The 21,477-nt window shown below is 36.4% G+C and overlaps 1 protein-coding gene across 28 annotated transcripts in view; it reads right to left on the bottom strand.

The window, feature by feature from the left end:
• The window catches only part of BAZ2B (bromodomain adjacent to zinc finger domain 2B), a 138,602-nt gene that overhangs the window by 69,912 nt on the left and 47,213 nt on the right, over positions 1 to 21,477 (bottom strand). For 19 of the 28 annotated variants that reach the window (XM_030487581.1, XM_030487594.1, XM_030487582.1 and 16 more), the window contains exon 1: positions 4,145 to 4,244. The exons of 6 other annotated variants lie outside the window; for them this stretch is intronic. In XM_030487581.1, coding sequence (XP_030343441.1) covers positions 4,145 to 4,151 — 7 coding nt within the window. In that variant the 5' untranslated portion in view covers positions 4,152 to 4,244. Of the gene's footprint in view, positions 1 to 1,492; positions 1,498 to 1,528; positions 1,563 to 4,144; positions 4,245 to 12,670; positions 12,863 to 21,477 lie in introns of those variants that run through there. 3 more of the 28 variants (XM_030487597.1, XM_030487588.1, XM_030487589.1) reach the window with 3 other exon arrangements.

The raw sequence follows: 21,477 nt of genomic DNA, 5'->3' as shown, positions 1-21,477 counted from the left end.
TGGGAAGATATCCTTGGTAAATCAATACCTTTTTAAATACAGAAATGTAAATTTAGCTATACTTGCAAGTTTTTAACCAGCCTAAGCCATCTGTTTGAATTGGTAATACAGCATCAAATAAGAACCGGGAGAATAGTAATAAACTGCCCTTTTAAGGCTCTCCTCCTTCCTCACCCACTCCCCACTCTTTTTTTTTTTCTTTCAGTTAGCAGGAGGCTGGGGGTTGTTTTTTGGGGGTTGCATTTTCAACCTTTCATTCAGCTGCTTGTTTAAAGTCATAAATAGAAAACTAGAATACTGGTGTTTCTGAATGATTCTGAAGAAATCATATTCTTTTCCTAGTGACATACATACTTTTGCTTTCAAACTAAGTCAACCCTTAATTATGTTTAGTTAATTACCCTAACCACAGCAGATGGCTGACTCCAAAAGAGATAATCCCCGAAACAGTCATTAGTCAGGATCAGCAATAATCACACTGTAGACCTAATGTGTTCTGCGACTCAGAAAGTCCATACCAGTTACAGCAGATCCATACTCTTTTTAACCTCAAGTATATATTAGTTGTTTGTTCCATTTTGATGTATTTTACCAGTCAATACTTATGACGATTGCTATATAAACTCTCGTGTTTGTAAAAGAGAAACTGAATAATGGGGGAGGGAAGACTTTTTTTTATTTTCCAGGTGTAGTGATTTGTGTCAGTTCCTGTCAATGCTTTGCCTGAAAACTCCAGTTATATTCCCAGACTTTTCCATAGTGAATAATAATAATGAATGCAACTGAACACAATGAAAACAGAAAGCAATCTCTCATTAAAGTGGAACAAAAAGGGAAGTATGTGCAGCTTTACACAATGAAAACTTTTTTTTTTCCCTTGGTTGGGGGGGAAAGAAAAAGAAAACACAAAGGAAAAACTACTGAAACATAAGAAAAATAAGAACACTAAAAATACGTGGAGGTTTACTAAAAGAAACAACAGTCAAATCATTTTCACATTTAAAAAGGTAAAATTTCTTTAAACTAAATTACCTACCAAATCCATGCTCAAAACCTTTGCTGAAATGCATACTAACATAGAAAAAATATATATTCTTACTCTTAAACAGATATTAACTCCCTTCATGGGGTACTATCACGGATATAATAGTATCCTGTCAATGTTAGTTGGGATATGTGAATACTGTAAGGGGGTCTTGAAAAAAATCTGAAGAGTAGACATAACTCCAATTTCCAGCTTAACCTCTACACTCACACGTATTGCTTCATTATTTCAACGATTACCTCTAACACAGTGAAAAAAGAAGTTGAAAGTGGAAGAGTAAAAATACGCTTCAGTCTTCCTCAATGACAAAGTGAAAACTTGTAACAACTATTTGACCGCCAACTGGAGAAGAGTCCCACAACATTTGATGTTCTCTTGCCTTACAGCAAGTTATTTAATCATACTGCACCTAAATACTGCCAGTCTGTGACTATTTCTTGAGTCAACATGAATGTTGTAATGCTGAAGGCTTTATAGCTGCTGAAAGGAATCACACCAGAGTGTCTCAGCATACAGAGTCTGGCACAGCAGAGCTCATGACAAATCTGAAATGCAGTTTCAATTTAGGAAGTAAAATTTAAGATCTAGCTCTTTTCCTTCAAAGTGGTGCAGAGCCCAAAAAGGTCAGCACACAAGAAGTAAATGCAGACCATGAGCGCTGGCCAGGGAGGTGACCCAGCAGGCCAAGCAGCACCCATGGGTTCTGCACCACGATGTCACAGAGGCCACAGAATCAAGGACGGGTGGGTTTAAATGCAGTGGTATGCCCGAAAGTACACACAAGCAAGTACCCCGGCCAAAACCTCACAGAGAACTAAGTGCAGTGCTCACAGAAACCGACGCAGTTTATTACAGACAAGCTATGGTCACAGGAGGCTCCCAGCAATGCTCCCTGCTTGACAAAGTCTGGTTATACACCTTCCAACACGCAGTCTACTACTGCTACAACGTTTTAAACATCTGAGATTTTTAAACTCAAATAAAAGTCTCAATATAACTAATGAGATTCCCTTTATGTGTCTCAGACGCTGTACAAGCTTTAAAGGCCAGGTCAAGTGCTAAATATTTCAAGTTTTGCAGAACTTCATTGTAATTATGTCACTTTTGATTATTTACTCTAAGCACTTCACATAAAACTCTCTAGGGAAAAAAGCCACCACAATAAAACTTTTTTTTAGTACATCGACAGCAATACTGGCTTGTGTTCATGGGTGTCATACCAACTACAAGGACACTTCTATCCACAAATGACCTTAATATATTACTGTCAGTTACTCTGTACAAAGCACCCGGTGCATTCCTGCATCATACTCTAAGCCCTTTGTAGCCCTCCCCTTTCTCATACCAGGCCATATTCAATCAGTGGTATAACAATGCACTGTTGATTGCAACAGAATCTACAGCAGTGAAAACACTCATAAAATCACAAATGTATCACATCACAGTTCTACAATTTTACTCACATAATGTAACTTACTGAAAACCATTTAAAAGTAGATCAAAGTCTTATGTTTGACATAACTGAGTCAGGACTGGCTGGGCAAAAATGGAAACAGAGAGGGAATCGGTTGCTCATCTACTCAAACCACAGAATAAGAGTGGTTTGGGTTGGAAGGGACCTTAAAGATCATCTAATTCAACCCCCCTGCTGCGGGCAGGGACACCTTCCACTAGACCAGGTTGCTCCAAGCCCCGTTCAACCTGGCCTTGAACACTGCCAGGGATGGGGCAGCCACAGCTTCTCTGGGCAACCTGTGCCAGCGCCTCACCATCCTCACAGTGAAGAGCTTCTTCACAATATCTAATCTAAATCTCCTCTCTATCAAGCTTAAAGCCATTCCCCCTTGACCTATTCCTACAAGTCCTTGTAAAAAGTCCTGCAACGGATGGTCATTTTAAGTAGACTCAGGATAAAATATGACTTTTTAAAAAGGTGCATCTGTTTTGACTTCATCCAACAAGATAAACTCATCACTAAATGATACATGCAAATTAAGCTGCAACTCAAGATCGTATTCTCTCCTACTTTATAAGTAATTGTGTTATTTTTAGTTAGAAATAAACCTCACTTTGAATACTTCTGCACTTATAAATTTCATGATTATGTTAAGGGAAAAATACTTATGAACGACAGACAACATGATTCAGTTGCTTTACATTCCATGGAAGGACGAGGGGCACATAGGTCGGGTTAAGTTACAATCCCCCATAATCCTCACTTCTTGATAAACCTTGGAACACATTCCTGAAAGCTGCATAATGGTGGCATGGAATACAATCTATCCAATTTGTACCACGAAAAGTGAATGGCCACACCAGGTACCCATCAGGCAACACAGCACTGCTGGAGTCCCTTAATGTTGAAATGACCCAAGTCTACTTAAAAGTAACATTTCAAACCCTGAATATCAACACTGAGAGCCTGATCTAAATAAATATATTAAAAAAAAAAAAAAGGCAAATATATCTATTATCTGTTATTCTGTATGAGATTATCAACTTTACATATGTATGTTTTGCAGTCACCGCTTTTATTTCAAATAAGCAGCTGTTCACCTTCTGTTGTTTTCACTTCTATGTTGGGTTAGGACAGGAAAAGCTGACACCACCAGACTCAAAACACAAAAACAGATTACTGGCGACAGCTTCTTACACAGATGTAAACACAATCAGGAATGCTCACCCTGCAAAAGCAGCCTGCTAATACAATTAATCTGCACAAACCACTCCTTGCAGAGCAGCAAATTTCAACCACGTGACAAGAAAACGACCCCATCATACAACTCACTTTTACCAACGCAAAGGTGTGCAATTCATCCAGCTCAAGGAGATGAGTGCTTATGCTTTAGATAGCAGGATGAGAATGGTACAGTACAATTCTGCGGAGACCACATTAAGGCTCACGGAGTCATAGCTCATAGAGTGGATATAACAGCACTAGGTATCTGTACTGCAACACTTCTAAGCAGATTCTAAACAGCAAGTAAGTATTGGCACTACCTAAAATTGATCCACAGCAGAGCCTGGACTCTGTTGTGACTGCAGAGGCTGAAATAATAGTATCTGTAGAACATTCAAATGTAAAGATTGGGCACTTACCCTGCATTTGGGAAGTGCCCAAAAGAGTCAATTCTGCCAGATTCTGCAATCAAATAAATGTTTCACCATATCAGAACTGACATTTCACGAACTTTTCTGTTCTAAGAGGGAAGGAAGATGATGATGATGATAATAATAATAATTCAATCACTGCGATATTTTATACTGACTTGGGGCGAATACTAGTTTTTAAGGATTGTATTTTTGTGCATGATGATTCAACTTAAACAAGTTAAAAACCTGTTTCAAGTTCTCTGTAAAAAGTTAATCTTTCATTCCCCACACAACTTTTTTTTATATCCTGATTACGAGACTTGGATACTTTGTTCACCTGCACTAGATTCTAATACTACTACTATTACATCTTCCTCTACAGAAGCAAGACTGATAGCATTTTATACTCTTATTTAAGTTTGTAAGGACACTGGCAAACTGTATCTAAACCTACCTCTGTGATTTCAAAAATCATAAAGTATTATTCAATCTTTGCATACTAATACTCAATACAACATTTTTTAAATACATTGCAAAAATTTTTTTCTTAGGGTAACTCTGAAAGAGCTACCAGGAAACCAAGTCAGAAACCTTATTCCAACAGTATCTTGAAAAATCAGTCATTAAATATTGAAGGAACATAGAAAATAAATTACAAGCATGGGATTTCACTAGCATGCTTTTTACAGAAACTACTATTCGGCTCTCTCACACAAAATGTCAATTTTTAAGGTTAGCCGCAAAAATAATCAGAAGATAAAGAAGTATAAAGATTATCTGTAGTACTTGAGGTATTCGAAAGCCCACTTTTTTATTCCTCTTTGTTGTACTCAAAAAGAAGATGTTAAACATTCCATTTCCTCTCATTTCAAGATACACAATAGATTTGTTCCAAATTTATCCAGTCATTTTATAATCAATTTTTAACACTGAGCTAAAAAGACAATGCATTGCTTCCTTGTTGGCAATACTTTGTGGATATGCCTGTCTCATTGCAGCTTACAATACAGGAAACTGAATTAAATCCATAAACAGACATGTAAGTAGGTTTCCTATAGGAAATCTCAAAAAGGTAACTCTGACAGGGAGGAGCGCTAAGGGCCCTTACAATGTATTCCTGAGAAGTTAGCATAATTTATGTTTAAAGACTCAAAAGAATTACACTTTGCTCTACAGTCTTACAAACATAATTGTGTGCTAGGGCTCCCCAGTTTCCAAACATCATTAAGAGCACTCGTTGGTAATATATTGTCTGGCCACTACCTAGTCTAGCATTCTATGACTGAGATTAAGCACTGTCACCTACTTCTGTGGTTACCTGTATCCTCTTCTCCTATTCACCTCTCTAAACAGCTGGACTTTTTCAGGTTCTTTTCCCAAGAATCACTTGGTTGTCTTCCCTTCTCATATCTAAAGCTTTACGTTGTATCTGAAGCAAGCATTCCTGTGTATAATTACCCAAACTATCTTGTTTACTCCTTATTATGCATCCAAACTTTTTGCTTGCTGATATCTATCTATCGAGCTAATCTTTTCATTCAACTACGCAACTACTTATGCACAAAATACCTAGATACTTCACAGAGGTAAAGAAATGAATTTAGAACACATGAAAGTATAAATGCACATTTATATTATTACCCTTTTCCTCACCTACCAAGAAGGGACAACAAAGAGTAGCGTCATTACAGAAACCAAGATACTGGAACACGCAGTGAAGTGCAGCAGCAGAGTCTTTTTCGACACACTTCTTGAGCAGGTCTTTAAAGCAGGAAAACTTGACTGCCGAAATAATATCACAAAGAATTGCTTTGGCTGGGCTTTAAGAGGAAGAAAGAGGAAAACAGGGTCTGAACACCCCTGTGGCAGACGAATCCATTAAAATCAGGAATGTGAAATAAAAACAGACACTTTATTTATCTGTTTCAAATTCTCACCACTATTGCTTTAAAGACATCAGACGTTCTAATAGTAAAAGACAGATATGCTGTACTGGCAGCTCTAGGTCAAAGTTTCTCGGCCTCACATAACTGAACACCTGGACTTGTCACCAAGAACTGCATTAATTAGTCTTTTTGTACTTTAACATGTAAACGGCTAACCAAACTCCTCTGTTACTGTATTCCTTCCAACTTCAAGTATCCAATAAAATCATGGTCCAGGAAGAATAAAGGGAAGAACATTGCCTTCAGGTAAATGCTTTGTCTTGTTTCATTAACACCAGCAGAGGCTCCTGAAGTGTTCATTTGCTGTAGGATACATCAGGCCAGCTGTGAAAAGAACAGCCCAGTTGTCTGAACAGCAAAAACAGCAAGAACCTTTTCTGCAGCAAAGCAAGCCAGTTTAGCAGGGTCATATACTAGCTTAAGATGTGTACCTTTTACTGAACTAATGCTATTTTAAAGTCATTGTGATCCAGCATACTGGATCACAGTGACGCTACCTCCTTTTCTAACCTGCCTGAGATTCTGGGATCATTCAGGTGCTAGAAAGCTCTCCATATAACAACAGCTGGATTTGGCTTTTCCGACTCCTCTCTATAGGCACATCATCTACAGCGTGCCACCTAAATAAGCAATGTTAATTTCTTGCCCTGTCATACAAAGTTAGGAATGATTTCTAGTAGCTATTTTGTATTTGACTTTTCAAGAAAAACAGCTAAAAAAACCAAAAAACCACCACTGAAAACCAACCCCAAACAAAAAAAAAAAAAAAAAAAAAAAAAAAAAAAAAGAGTAAGATTCCAACATTTTGTTCCATTTTATCTGACAGTATTTGTGCAGCAAAAGAGCAGCTGTCCAAGGACTGGGATGTTAAATAAGCCCTCTTCTTTCAGCAAAGCACTTTAATTAAACCTTACTATGTCAGCAGAATAAGCCATTTTTAAATAAACACAGAATTGACCACTGAAGTCTTTACATATAATTCTAAATGTTATTGACACTTGACTGAAACCTAAGTGTTTTATTTTTAAATGCAAGTAGAAACAAGTATTTAAGGTAGCTAGCTACCGTAAATGATCTACTGAGCTGAATTAGTGTTCTTCTTTTTAATTCTTATTTTGTTCTCAGTGTTTATAAAGTTGTGTGCATGGTATACAACAGACTATTTATTACCTAATAGTCCATTATCCACACAGAAAGTTTAACATCCAGTGAAAATATCCAAATGTTACATTGTTATGTTCAACTGAAAGGAGTTCAAATAACGGATAATTTAATGGGAACCTTCAAGAACGCAAATTTAGATTTCTTCTAATGAGTTCTGAAACCCTATTGTCAAACGATTACATTAAAAAATGGCACCAAGGGAAAAACTTCACCTGTTAGATAAATAGTCCAAAAGAGGGTGGTGGTGCCACGGGATGTGGACTGGGAGGGAGGGAGTGGCCAGTACATTCTCAAACATACTATTCTGATTAAACATGAATAAGAGTCAAGTTTGAAACACAGAATACTGTCTCTTCTAGTATTTTTAGAACTCCTACAATTATAAGAAACTTCCAGCTCAGCTATATTTAAATAAATTCTCTGAACAACTCTGTATCAGCACCAAATCAACATGATAAAAGACAGAAAAGCAATCTATGCAGACTGTTTTGTAAATCAATTCAATAGTTATATTCTGAAACCAACTGTTTATGCAGGTAGCTCTCAAGGTTAACTTCCTTTAATATTATGCAATGGCATTTATTATTAAAGAGTCAACAAACAGGATGAAGCAGCGTTGCTTCGCAGCTGGGTATTCTTGACCATTGCACAATTCCTCTACAGTCATAATTCACTTCTGTATTCTTAATAAGCATTGTAGTTTATGAAAAACAGCAAATCCCAAAACATTATATTAATTGAACAGATAGTGTTCAAAATATCTGTTAAAACTCAGCCTGCATTAAGGAAAAATCTCTAAAAAACATTCTTTGACAGGAAGATGGTTGTATATTTATTTTAAATATATTCTGCTTAATAGCTCAGGAAATCTTTTCAACCTCAGAACCTGTTTCTTCGTCTCCCACCAATAAACATAAAGGAGTGCATTTGCACAAGACAGTAATTTTAAGCATTTTAACTTTCTAAGAAATGTCTCGGAGCAGATACAGAACTAAATGGGAAATACAACACAAAAGAAAAATACACACTGTGGCCAAGAAGCTCAAAACTGGGACAGGTGAAGTCAATGCCCTTTTTTTTTTTTTCCCCATGCTTTTCTAAAACCTGACTTTCTATCTGTCAGAAGTACAGTTTCTGCTTTTTTGCTGACTTTTTGTTACTCAAACTTAGTGCCAGATTAGCCATCATATTCTACACCTCTTCTCATGGTTCAAAAGCCAGACTTCAACTACTCAAGCTCAAAATCCTGGCTTAGCTCCAATTACAGGTGCCAACAGAGCTTGAGGAAAAAAAAGTAACAGAGGAAGTGCCCTCCTGAACCTTTGATGGCAAAAGCTGCCACAGGTTTGTCTGGCAATTGTTAAAATTTAGAAGTCTTAAAATTCGTGCTTGTGCCAAATATGCTGGTTAGCATTTCCCTAACTGAACTTTGCCTATCTTTGTGAAACTTAATGTATCTGTTTTAACACACATATACAAAAAACTCTCTACAAAACACATTTTTTCCCATTTTGTTATTATTTTGCTTCATGTTGGGAAAAAAGGACATATAAAAAAAAAAAATAATAAAAATAAAATGGGCAGAGAAAACATGGAGATGTCAATCCAAACAGTTAAACTTTAAAAGCATAACCTAAGGGGAAGATAATTTGGGGAATAAATAACTACGATACGAGCCCAGATATCTATGTGTATGCATGAACTCCACACTAGTCAAAGTAACCAACCCAGAACTAGTTCATAGGCACCCTCCTGTAAATGTTTCAAATAAAGATGCAGAGAAAAGGATTCCTTTTTACCTTGCAGTCCTAAACTTGCATACTACCATAACAACTCATGTATTTCAACAAGCAGGAAGGGGCAAGGATGTCAATCAACTCTATAATAAACAGTCTGGATTCTGCATTAGTTGCTACTTTTTTTAAAGGTTTTTCATCATTAACAATTTAAGACACTGTTTTACACCTACAAAATTGCTAAAACTAAAACCACCAGCATACTTTGATGAGAAATGAGTTCTTGGATACTAAATCAGAGTTCCAGAAAAGCATTCAGGAGAAACAAATCGTTTGAATGTGTACCTGTACCAGGCTTTGCACTGGGTCATGATTTTGTTTTAGAGTAGCACCAAATTTCAGTCTCGTTATTCTAATATTAATATTGTTTTACATTTACACAAAAAGAGAAAAATCCAAACATCTAAATTGTACATTCAGTTCTCCAATGCCAGCAAAGACTACTTTTAGCCCATATGATAGTGAAGAAGTCTATCAGCTTCTCGTGTCATTAAGTGACTTCTGGCACCTCAACTAAAGAACTTTATCATTGAGGAATGCTAATTCCTCAGCTTCAAACTCTTAAAGCACCTTATGGTGTCATCTAGCAGGAATGCAATGGTTCCCACTAATAGTCTGAGGCAGCAAGTCTGAAACAGAGATAAATGGTTTCCACATTTTCACATTGTTCCACTCATGTGGTTCTCTGGAAACCCAGAACCAGTTCTAGAAGGAAGTGTTCTGTACTACCCATCGATTTACATCAGCTTCATCACTGGCATACACCCTCATTTCCAAAATATCTTTCTTATTTGTTCATTGTTTCTTTAAGGCATTATGATCTTTACAATAATTGAGACATATAAGTAAAACAAACCTAACAACAACAACAACAGGGGAGTCCACTGAAACTGAAGCTTACCTAAAAAGAGTAACTAGAAGGAATAATAATGGGGTTCTTGAGATACAATGAAATAAAACCAAGCCTCAACAGGAGCCACGACAGTTACTACCACGTCAGAAGACTATCTTTGCTGATTCCATTCACAATATTGTTCTTACAAACCAAGCAGATGCAAATCTGACATCTCAATGTTATTTACACACTTGAAGGAAGTGGTTAGACATAAAGAACCTGACAGATTGCATTTTTATTTCCACATACTGGTGAGAAATAAGATAATAAACTGTCCATATTTCCATCTACAAAAACAAAAGCACTGTCAGAATACATATCTAGATCTCAGGCTTCTACCAAAGCCACTGGTAAACATTACATTTTCCTACATTATTAAAGAATACTAGATTAAACACCAGAGTCCATTTCAGCTGTATCAGGTGTTGTTTTCTTGGCAAAGCTTGGTAATAATTTAAAGATTAACAGTGGTACACAGTATTCCTATAAACCATTCTTTCAGAATTTAAAGGCACTCTGCAAAGGCAAGCTGGTACATCACAGTCATATTTGACTAAAAGATAAAACCATAGCCCTTTGGCAAGGTGGGGGAGAAGCCTAAGCAGCCCCCACTCCTGCCACAGAGCATTCACTTCTGAGGACATCAACACCAAGTGCATGGTGACAGTCTGTGGCTGCACCCTGGACTAGGATCTGCCCTTCCCTGTGGAGCAAGAGCAGCTGCATCCTCCACTGCAGCTGACCCCACCATTTCCCTCTCTCTGCAGGACACAGAACTGACAGGCACAGAAAGACAGCACCCATCAGGGCTGTCCTTCCTGTTTTACAGGAATCCAGTTTGGTTAAGTAAGCTAAGCTGAAGCTTTGAGCCAACACGTTCAGCTGTGACGCACTGAGCTTTGAGTTTAAGAGACTTTACAGAGACAGAGCATGCAAAAATTAAAAATAGCAAGGGAAACGTTTTTAAAATGCCAGGACTGTATGTATTACGCTGGAAAAAACTGATAGGGGTACAAGAAGCCCGTTACACAGTGAGGGAGTGCAAGCCTGCCAGAAGAAAACACACGTTTTGCTGGCACCCAAATTAGGACATTTCTTAGACACAGTCAGTATCAAGCACTATTACTTAGAACATGAAGTTATATAAAATTTTATCTAGTAACAGGAGCAGTTCAGTATTTCGTTAAAAAACTTAACAGAATCTTGTTTTGTAGGAGAGTTTTGAAATACCAGGTCTTCACCACCACTTGAGAAGAGGAGCCCTTTCACAAGTTAATGTAGGTTGTATCCCTCTTCTTCCCCGTGGCATTTTACTGCCTCGTTCCCCTCAAAGTAGACCTGTATCTACATGCTCTAGCCACTCTATTGTCCACACCCTCTTCTCTGTATAGAACAACCCAGGTGAACTAATAGGTCAAGCATCTCCAAAAACCTCTTTCTACACCAGTCTGGATGAACACTGTGTCTCTTCCTTACTTACTCATTCTTCTCAGTGTGAACAAACGTATATTTCTCGCATATGCTGTCTACTTTACAAGTTCTTTAATAGTGGCTATTCAATTTGAAAATATATTTTAACTATTATGAAAATACCTATTTAACTGAATCATATTTTTCTCTAGATTTCATTTTCAGTTCCAGTATATGTCAACATAGTGGACACCTCCTGTTACTAAATGAAACTACACATAATCCTATTTCCATAGTAAGGTAAGATTCATAAGCTATGGTAACAGAAAAAGTGGACACTTTGAACAACAACAACAACAACAACGATGATTTTGGTTAGGAATTCACTACAGGTTTTTTTTCATACTTTAGCTTACAAAAAGAAAAAAAAAAAGACAAAATATTACTTTAGTACGAATTTATATTTTAACTGCAAAATTTTACTTAGCACCTTAATAAACTTTCATGAAATAACCAAGAACATGCACAGGTTCTGTAACATTAATCGCTGTGCATACAGTGCCACTTATTGCAAATTCTGTCATTTATACTAATGTATGATAAGACCACCATTAAAAAAAATTTCATTGTAAACCCATTTAAGAGAGCACAATAAGACCAAAAATGCACTGCAACCACTATTTCCAATATCAAATCTGTTAGACTGATACTCTGGAGCAAAATAAAACCGGACTTGTGCACTGAGTGATAGCTGTCACACCCACCTAGTCCTCATCAGCAAGAGCCAAGAGATTACTTGCAGTAAAAATAACACATCAACTGTAATAAACACAGAAACAGCACATTTCCCCTGCATATAAGAAAAGCTGATAAAAAGGCTGTTTTGTTTTATTTTATTTGAAAAACAAGTTTGTCAGACATTAAACAGTTCTGCAAGTGATAAAAATAAGCTATGAAATACCAATACTTCAGCATGTGCATGAAACACATGCATTTTATGTCACTGTATTTGTCCAGTGAGTATTCATCAGAATTCTTCATAAAGTTAATATCAGTTGTCTGACACCTAATAGACTTTAATGGTTTGGGATTTTTTAATCTCATGAAGATCAGATAAACATTACAAAGAAGCAGTAGTTGTCTGTCTCAGAATACTGAAAAATTGAAAGTTGCAACTCTATATATTCTTCTTCAATCTATAAACATTTCAAACTATTAACCTGGGGAAGAGGGAAGGAGAGGGAGAGGAAAGGAAGCACAGAAGAAAAGCACTGAACACTTGGCATGACAGAAGAACAGATACAGAACATTAACAGCTTACTGTGGAGAGTGGTTTAATCAGGAAGTAGCCATTATCCTGTCGCTAGAGACAGCACTCCAAAACAACAAGCCGGGGTTTTGGTGTTGGTTTGTTGCTTTTTTTCCTCCCTTCAAGAAGGAAGAAAGCACATGCTATCGTGCCCGAGCTCTGCTGAGCCCAAAGGTCACCAGACGTTTATTGTCAAAAGCTACCCTGAAAACGAAACGCAAGCAAGCATTTCAAAGCTGTATTTGAGGAAGCATCTAAAATCCACCACAACCTCCCTCTGTGTTACACACAAAACATGGCTGTCTTATTCAGAGATTAGCAATTATTGTAATGAGATACTGTCGGAGAGGGTCAAACAGTACTTCCTGCAGTTTACACATCTTGATTTCCTGGTAAACAAACTGCAAGGCAGGTGGAGCACTCAGATCACCAGTGAACACTCCTGCTCGCACCATCGAAGCCAGCGCAGGCAGGCAGGCAGCTTTAGCTGCTCTGTAATTACGTGGGGCAACAAGGTAGCAGAAAACATAAAAATAACTGAACCATGAAGGACATTTTTTCCATGCTCATCAGTGCCGTACTTAGTTGGTTTCTTTTTTAAACCAAGCGCAAGAGAAATATTTTATTTTCTTTTAAATGATGCTTATGTACACACACACACACCCCTCCCCCAGAGCAAACTGCTCACAAAGTTGTTTTGGTAAGAGAAAGTGCTAGGAATCGTAACCTGAATCAACCCTTGAAAAACCTGACACTGAAAAAAGCAAATGCTGCGCTCAGAATTTAAGCATCACTCTCCAAGAAGCACAATTAAAGAAATCTACTAACAATATTCAGAAATTATCAAAATTAACTTACTGAACATAATTTTTAAAGGAAGGAGGAGGGGGGGAAAAGCCTTTTTTTAAAACTGCCTGACATTCTTCCCTCTCCCGCCACCACCAAAAAAAAAAAAAAAAAAAACCACACACAGACTAAATATATGGCAGTGATCCAGTGAGAAAAGCTAGCTGTTTCCTACCTATAATCTTTCCAAAAATTAATTTCAACAAGCTGTAGTTTAAAAATCAGATTTACAGATTTTTAGTGGAACTAAAGAGGGCCCTAGGCTACTATGACAATTAAAAGGAAAAAAAAAAAAAAAAAAAAAAAACCACCACAAAAAACCAACCCTCCAAAATCCATGACTGAGGGAAGAAAAAGCTTGCAACTCCTAAGCAACTAGTATAAAGTATTTGGTCCACTGACAGAAGACAGAATTTCTTTACGGGATAAATACAATCAACTTATTACACAATCGGCTGATGCAAGTGAAAACGCTACACTGCCCGTAAAACAACAGCACAAGGGCTTGAACTTTAGCATGAAGTTAAAGATTATTTGCATACTAGAGGAAATATGCAAAGACGGGGGGAGGGTGTGGATCAATCAGTTGATTAACTCTCCCTCTCTCTGAAACTCAGCAGCATGAAACAAAGCAACCCAGGAACACACCAAAGTAACATGTCTGAAGAAACAAACTGAGAAACAGAACAATAAAGTTTCTAAATAAGGATGTTATAAATACATTGCAGCTATTTTTCACATTAAGAAAGGAACAAAGGAAAGCTAACAGAAAAAAAAAAAGCAAGCATTACTGGAAAGATCATGAAATATGAAAAGGTGTATCTCTATCAGCAAACCCTGCTACTGAAGATGCAGCTTGTGCCATCACAAACTCCCACACCAGGTAAAATATATTAACAAGAGGGATCTCTGCAACCAAAATAATACCCAAAGCAGAACTTTTGCAAGCTGTGCTTGTTATAAGTAGTACAGCAACAATTTCCTAACCAAACACCTGGATAACACTCATTCCCTTAAGTAAGACCATATCAAAACTTCAGCATTTCATTCATCTTGTTTTCTACTGCAACTCATCTTAACAAAAAAAAAAAAAAAGAAAAAAAAAGAAAAAAAGCAGTCTTATCAAACAATATACAGTGCTTCTGAAGAAAACAGTAAAAATCCAAACCACCAAATGAGGATAGCCTTCTGCAAAGACAAGGAATATCAGCAGACTCTTCTCAGTAGTTTTAGTTTTAAAAAGCAATGTATGTTGTATTTAATGAGGGCAAGTTTGGTACTAGTATCACTGCAACCAAGCTCCCACAGCAAGATTTAGAAGATAATGATCTAACATTTCAATCTAGGAATTACTTTTAATTCCAGAAACCTGCCCACTAAAATACAGCCACCATGACTTTGAGTCTCAGACTCAGGGAGATTCATGTACAATAGTTAAAATACTAGCTTACAAATGATTTTTCTAAAGTTATTTCAATCCATATGGCTCAAATGGGAAAAATACTTACTGTGGAACAGCTGTTTTGCATTGAGATAGCAACAAACGAGAGGGAAATAAAAATATGACTTTGGAAACAGCCAAGTAGAAGGTCCATACTTAGTTTCTGAACTCCAGGTTGAATAAGACCCTAGCTAAACTGTACTCTGTGCAAGATGTTAAAAGCAGGGGTTTGTTTTCTACCAGTGCAACCATTAGAAAACCTAAATACACCGAACTACAACCCACTACCCCCATGTTAGTCAGCAGGAGAGTAAGAAAAATGGTTCAGCAATTGATGTTCTCAGACAAATTCTACAGCCTACTAAAATACTGGTGTCCAACACCTCAGGTCCATGAAAAAAATATATTTATAAAACAGGCCTAATAGAATACTGAAACATGAGATAATAAATCATTACTCCAGCTATGCCTTAAATACTCATCAGCACCTGCCCTCATAAAATGTCAGTGTCAACCTGTGGAGCCCAACTGAACAGCTACTGTCTTTCTAGGAGATATTTTTGAAAAGAGTATCAGTTTTCTATATAGCAAATTCCAAGTGTAAATATGGATACCGAATATGGGTCTAGCTATAAATATGGGTATTGAAAAATAAATTTTAAAGTATTTCTTAAACAATACATACAGTAACTGTGAGTAAAATACTGAAGTGTTCTTCTATTGAGATCGCAAACATTGTCCAGGGGAACTAAATCTATGGTTGTAAATACAAAATACTGAAAACTTTACTGTTTTGTGGGTTGTTTGTTGGGGTTTTTTTAAACATCAACAGCTTCTTACAGATCCTGGTGCACTATGATTCCTGCAAAGAACTTTCAGGAAGTTAAGAATCACACCACACAGAGCGTAAGGAGCATCTCAACACTGTAGCAAGAAAACAAGTACCAACCCCAAAAGAGATTTGAACCTCTCTAGAGCTATCTATATCATTCAGGTAGCTCTATTCCAAATTATGTTTTTATTTAAAACTTCACAGTTTACCCTGTGATAAAGAAATATAAAAGCAGTTAAGCCATGAATGTTGCTTATGCTCATCTGAGAACACATAATCTCTATGCAATCCGAAGTGAATGCCAGCAAAGCCAGAGATCGATATTTTGCATCATACCTTGATGCAAATACCAGAATTGCTGCAAGAATTAGAGATCACAGCAAAAACAGTTGCTTAAAATACTAAATATTTATGAATATAAACATAATACCTAAATCCAGCATCACCTGTGAATATAACCTGCAGCAATAGTTTGGGAGAGTATTAACTCCCTGCAGTCATCTCTGTAGTGCATTAAATCAATAGATTTATTTCTGAAAGTTTAACATGCAGCATTAGTCTATCTTTTGCTTCTAGCACTTGTAGCTGGAATCCTTTGAAACTATCTGCATGGATGAATAAGGAGGGGACAAAATGGATAATTCATTACTTACAGAAATAATGGGGGACACCAGAACTTCTGGGGTGGGACACGGGAAGTTCTAAATCATCTTTTTATTCAAGAAAAATTAATAAGTTGATAGAGGTGAACTCCAACTAAACTGGGGAGGACAGGGGCACACACCAAACAACCAACTTTCCTCCTCATACTCAGCCTGTGCCAAGAGACTTTTTACTCCTGACAGCCCTTTACACAACAGCATACCAAAGCAAGTCTTATTTGTGACCCTATAAATTAGATTCTGACAATATTCACAAGCCTCATTATTATTTTTTCCCCACATATGCTACTGCACAGAGACCATTCTTGGGTTCTACTGTTACACAGAGAAACACCAGATGTCGAAACTGGTCTCCACATTTGGAAACATTAAGATACATAAAGAGACCGATTATCTCATTTCAGTTAGTTTCTCACCACCAAAAAAAAACTAAACCAACCAATCTTTAAAAGCCGTCAGCTGACATTAAGTAATCTACATCCTTATAGTGATTACAGCCCTACCAAAGCAAAGGGAAGAGGCTTGCTTTCCCAAGGGGAAAGAAAGGCAGCGATCTTCTCTTTGTTCTACTGCCTCCATGTTCTGCTTGCATATATTGGTCATACTGCTCGTGATTTAGCTTCATTTTAAAGGCCCTTTGGTCCTCATTGAACTATTTACCAAATTCAAGACCCTTCATCTATCAATTTGATCCTTAAAATAGTATCTTGGAAATGGAATAAAGACAGTAGCCACTACAGAAATATCACTCAGAAAGAGGCAGCCATATTCTACTTTTATTAAACACATCTCTAACAAAACCCTAGAAAGAAGAGAATTGTTCCACAGCACGTAAAAGTCACTCAAATGAAAACCCAGAAAACTAGTTTGTTCCTTACATTACTACAGTGCCCAAAAGCATTCTTCATGCTGGCTCATTACCTAGAACCAATCACAAAACTATTCAAAATCCTAAGTTATCATTTCTTTAATAGCATTTCATACATTTGCTACTAGATTTCAACCCCACAAAGTTTATATAGGAAATATTCTGAAAGAGCATAGGAAAATGCCTGAATTACGTAATTTCAGTGCATTTTAGTTTTCCTGCATCAAAGCCTTCTCAAATGTTCCTTCTCATTTTGTATAGTGTTCATCAAAATGTCTTATTATTACTGAAACAGCAGTTTTAACTAGCAACTTGGAAACAAAAGAAACTAAAGCACTTCAGTATCTTATGGACCCCACTGCTTTATGTACCAAAACATGTCATTTCATAATAAAGTTGATGTTATCTTACAATAAAGAGGTTTCTTATATTTTCCAGTATATTCTAATTAAATATAAAGATTTCAGTTTGATGAGATTTGAGACCAAGGTGACATTTGTTTCCATGTTCTATATACATTACTGACATCCATTTTAAGAAGCACTACAGAGGCCAGTAGTCTTACAGTTAAATTTTTATTTTTGATATGGTGAATTCAGTATTAACTGTTATCTAGTTAAACTGAAGGTTTGGGGGAAAAGATAACAAAGGTAGCAAGCATGCCAAAGAAATGCAGGGTTAAACTGCTTTTTTCCATTAAAACAATCATTAGTTTGCCATTTTATCAAGAAATCGAAGTACAAAAATATTTTGAAAATATAAAGATTCTTCAGAAGTTTTAAAATGTTAGAACAACTATAAACATATATTCTTTATCTATCATCATAATACACACATACACACATTCGCAGACCCTCTGAGAATACAATATTCATTTTGCTGCAGAAGAACAGGCATTGCATAACAATGAGATTTGCTAATGAAATCAGCCATCAACCTGGAATACATATGTATTAAACCAAGACCTCAGTGTCATTTTCTTTTTGCGTCGTTTGTTCTTTTTCTCATTTTCCCTCGACCTTTCAGTATCTTGTCCTCCTCCTGGTTTCACTGACTCAAGTACAGCAATACTGCAAAATATTTTGTTAACACCATATGTACAACACTTTATTTTATAAAATTTATTTCTCTGTTTATTGCTAAATGTAGATTCTAATTGCATGGGTTCTACAGCATTGTTAACGTAGCCTTGAAAGAAAAATCAATGGGTGCTAAGAAGACAAAGGAGTTTTATTTCTCTGCGGAAACAGCAGGAATATCTAATAAAAATTGTGCGTCACTTGGACAAACTATACTTTCACAGCACACCAATTAATACAAGAATTTAATACAGGAACAACACATTTAAAAAAAATCTTCTCTACATTTATGTAACGGTTAAACAGAAACAGAATTTAAAACCATTACATGAATAAATCGTAACTGCTTTGCATAAACATGCAAAATCATCATGAAACCATCCAGCAAGTTCAGTAACAGTATGTACAAGCATGCAGTATATGCAGTTACGCAAGACACTTTAGTTAAAAAGGGATGAATACTGAATGGCATTATTTATTCTACTGCTCAGAGCTGACCATAAAAATTAAAACATTACAAAAGTCTTTTAAAAGACTTTTTTTTTTCTCATTATACTAATACCATATTTTGGCTTTGTGGGATATATGCTGCCTTATATTTCATAGAAAAAAACAACCTATTTACAGCCCTAGCTACAAGAGCATCAAAACTATGTTTTGAATTCACCCCCAAACTATAAAAACTACTAATAAAATCCACTAGTTTTTTCCACTGTTCTCATTTTAAAGCTTTTGTTACTATCAAGTTAGCATGCTCCAAAGTCATACCAAAAAATACAAAACAGTAGAAAAGAAATCTTTGCTGGTTTGTTTGGTAGGGTTGTGTTGTTTGGTGGGGTTTTTTTTCTTCTCTCTTTTTCAACTAACACTCCAAAACCCTAATTCCTTGAAGAGAAACCGCCAACTAGTTACTTTCAGTATAGCAAAACTGCACACAAAACTCCTTTGGAATAAATGAAAGTACCTTGTAATTTATTTTCTCATTTTATCTTGCCAGCATAAGGAAGTCATTCTGTCATTCATTCTATAGTTACGATGGCCATCACAACAGAAAACAGAAGAAACAGAAGGCACAAGAGACCACTTAAAAATAAGAAGAGAAAAATAATGAAATGTCTGAAAATGGATTTAACCATCCCCAGAGCCAGTCATATCAAATCATCACTACACAACCCAGGAAGAATACAATCAAGGTACTGGATGTAATGAACTAGGTAAGTAACTGAAAGCATAAAAATTTCCATAAACTCTCTTCATATGTGCTCCGATTCTAGGTTAAAAAGCACTTATGTCATCGAGAGCTTTGAAAGCTGAAAGCATGTAACACATGGCCTTATTTTTCTTTCCATTTCTCTCACTTTTAAAGATACGCAGCTACATGATATAAACATCGAGGCATATGTCACATGAAGTGGTCTTACTCTCATTCGTGCATTACGAGGTCCTAATAAAAAGATTTACGAAGACTACTTTCAATCACACGCTAACAAAAATGCTTCTGGTTCAATTACAGAGCATTTGTCCTTCTGCCAAAAAGCCATCCATGTTACACCTCAAAATGACTGAAACTGAATAGGTTGGGGCACAGTTAATTATAGTGGGCTCACCTTTAAAAGCAAAGACTATACAACCTCCAGGGTTTGTAAAAGAGACACTCTAATGCAACAACCTTGACCCTTGAAAGTGCTGGGTGATTTTCTTCTGTGATGAACAGCAATTGCTTTCTATAATTCTAACCATTGTCAAGTAGGCTAAAGAGTACAGCTGACAGGTGATAGTTGTGAAACGCCTGCACTTTTAACAATGACTTATTACCCTGTAATACAGGTCAATTCTCCAATTGAGCATCTTCCGCACGGTGTTACAGGCTCCTGAAGCCATATACTACAAACAACTGACAACAATGGTTTTACTAGGGATCAAACCAGTGTATATGGTACCTATGAATAAAGAGAATTGTTAAAAGATATAGCCTTTATTCAAATTATTAAATGAGAAACTCTCTAAGATATCCACACCTACTGTACATATGAAATATGTGATTTCTGGTACATTAACTGTTGACACTACACAATCATGCATGTATCTTAAGTACAGGACATCAAACTTCACAATTTAACTTGACCTGGCACAAACTGCATTAATAGGAATGAGAATATAGAAATCAGTTACCAGATAAAAGTGAACTCTCATTCTATAAATATAGACTCAACCTCATAGAAAAACACAGATTAAACCATATCAACAGTACACAGAATTAGATGCTGCCAGGTATACCTGAATAGTTATCAATAAAGAAAAAACATGAACTCAGAAGTAAGACTGAATTTATCAACCGTATATATCCTCTTTGACCTGATCAGAAATAGCTTCTTCAATATATAGTCTAAAATTCTGTATTTTGCTGGAATAAATAGCACAAATATAGATGCCCACAGTTTTAACATATCCTGAAAAATAACACTCTCCATTTTACCATGTTTTTTGTTGTGGCTTAAAATCATATTCCAGACTATTAACAGTTCACATATACAGTTTTAGTATTGTGCTGCACTAGTAGTTTTATCTTTGCACAGAAACAAACATGCTTTTATTTTCAGTAACATACAATGCTTAGTTAAAAGCTATTTCTGGCACTTCATGCAGAAATTGCAAGCATCCTTCAAAGCTTACTTTTAAAAAAATCCCATGTGCTTATGTTTTTTCATCACGAAATACCCCAAATTATACTGAATTATGATGACTACTATTTATCTACTTTTAGGAATAAAAGTGCAGGACAAGTTATTAAAGCACAGGAGGAACTCCTCAACACTGGAAGGTCACAGCCTATGTGCTGAGCTGCTAAGCAAGAACATCTATGATGTTCCAGAGCTGCCATTTTTCTTCCTTGACAAAGACTCCATCTGCCACAGAGCCATTTACAGCCTCAGAGTCAGAATATCAATGATTTCCAACCATTCTGCAAGTCTGCTTTCACCTTGACATCACCTCTGTAATACATCTAAAACAGATGATACATATAACCTCTCTACAAGCTGTAAGCCCATGCTTTATTCAACTGATATGCATTTAAGCTGTGCTGTAACAT

Source organism: Strigops habroptila, chromosome 5 (assembly GCF_004027225.2).
Source record: "Strigops habroptila isolate Jane chromosome 5, bStrHab1.2.pri, whole genome shotgun sequence".
NCBI classification, from domain to species: domain Eukaryota; kingdom Metazoa; phylum Chordata; class Aves; order Psittaciformes; family Psittacidae; genus Strigops; species Strigops habroptila.
The sequence above is the reverse complement of the archived record's forward strand: the minus strand, read 5'-3'. Positions and strand labels throughout refer to the sequence as shown.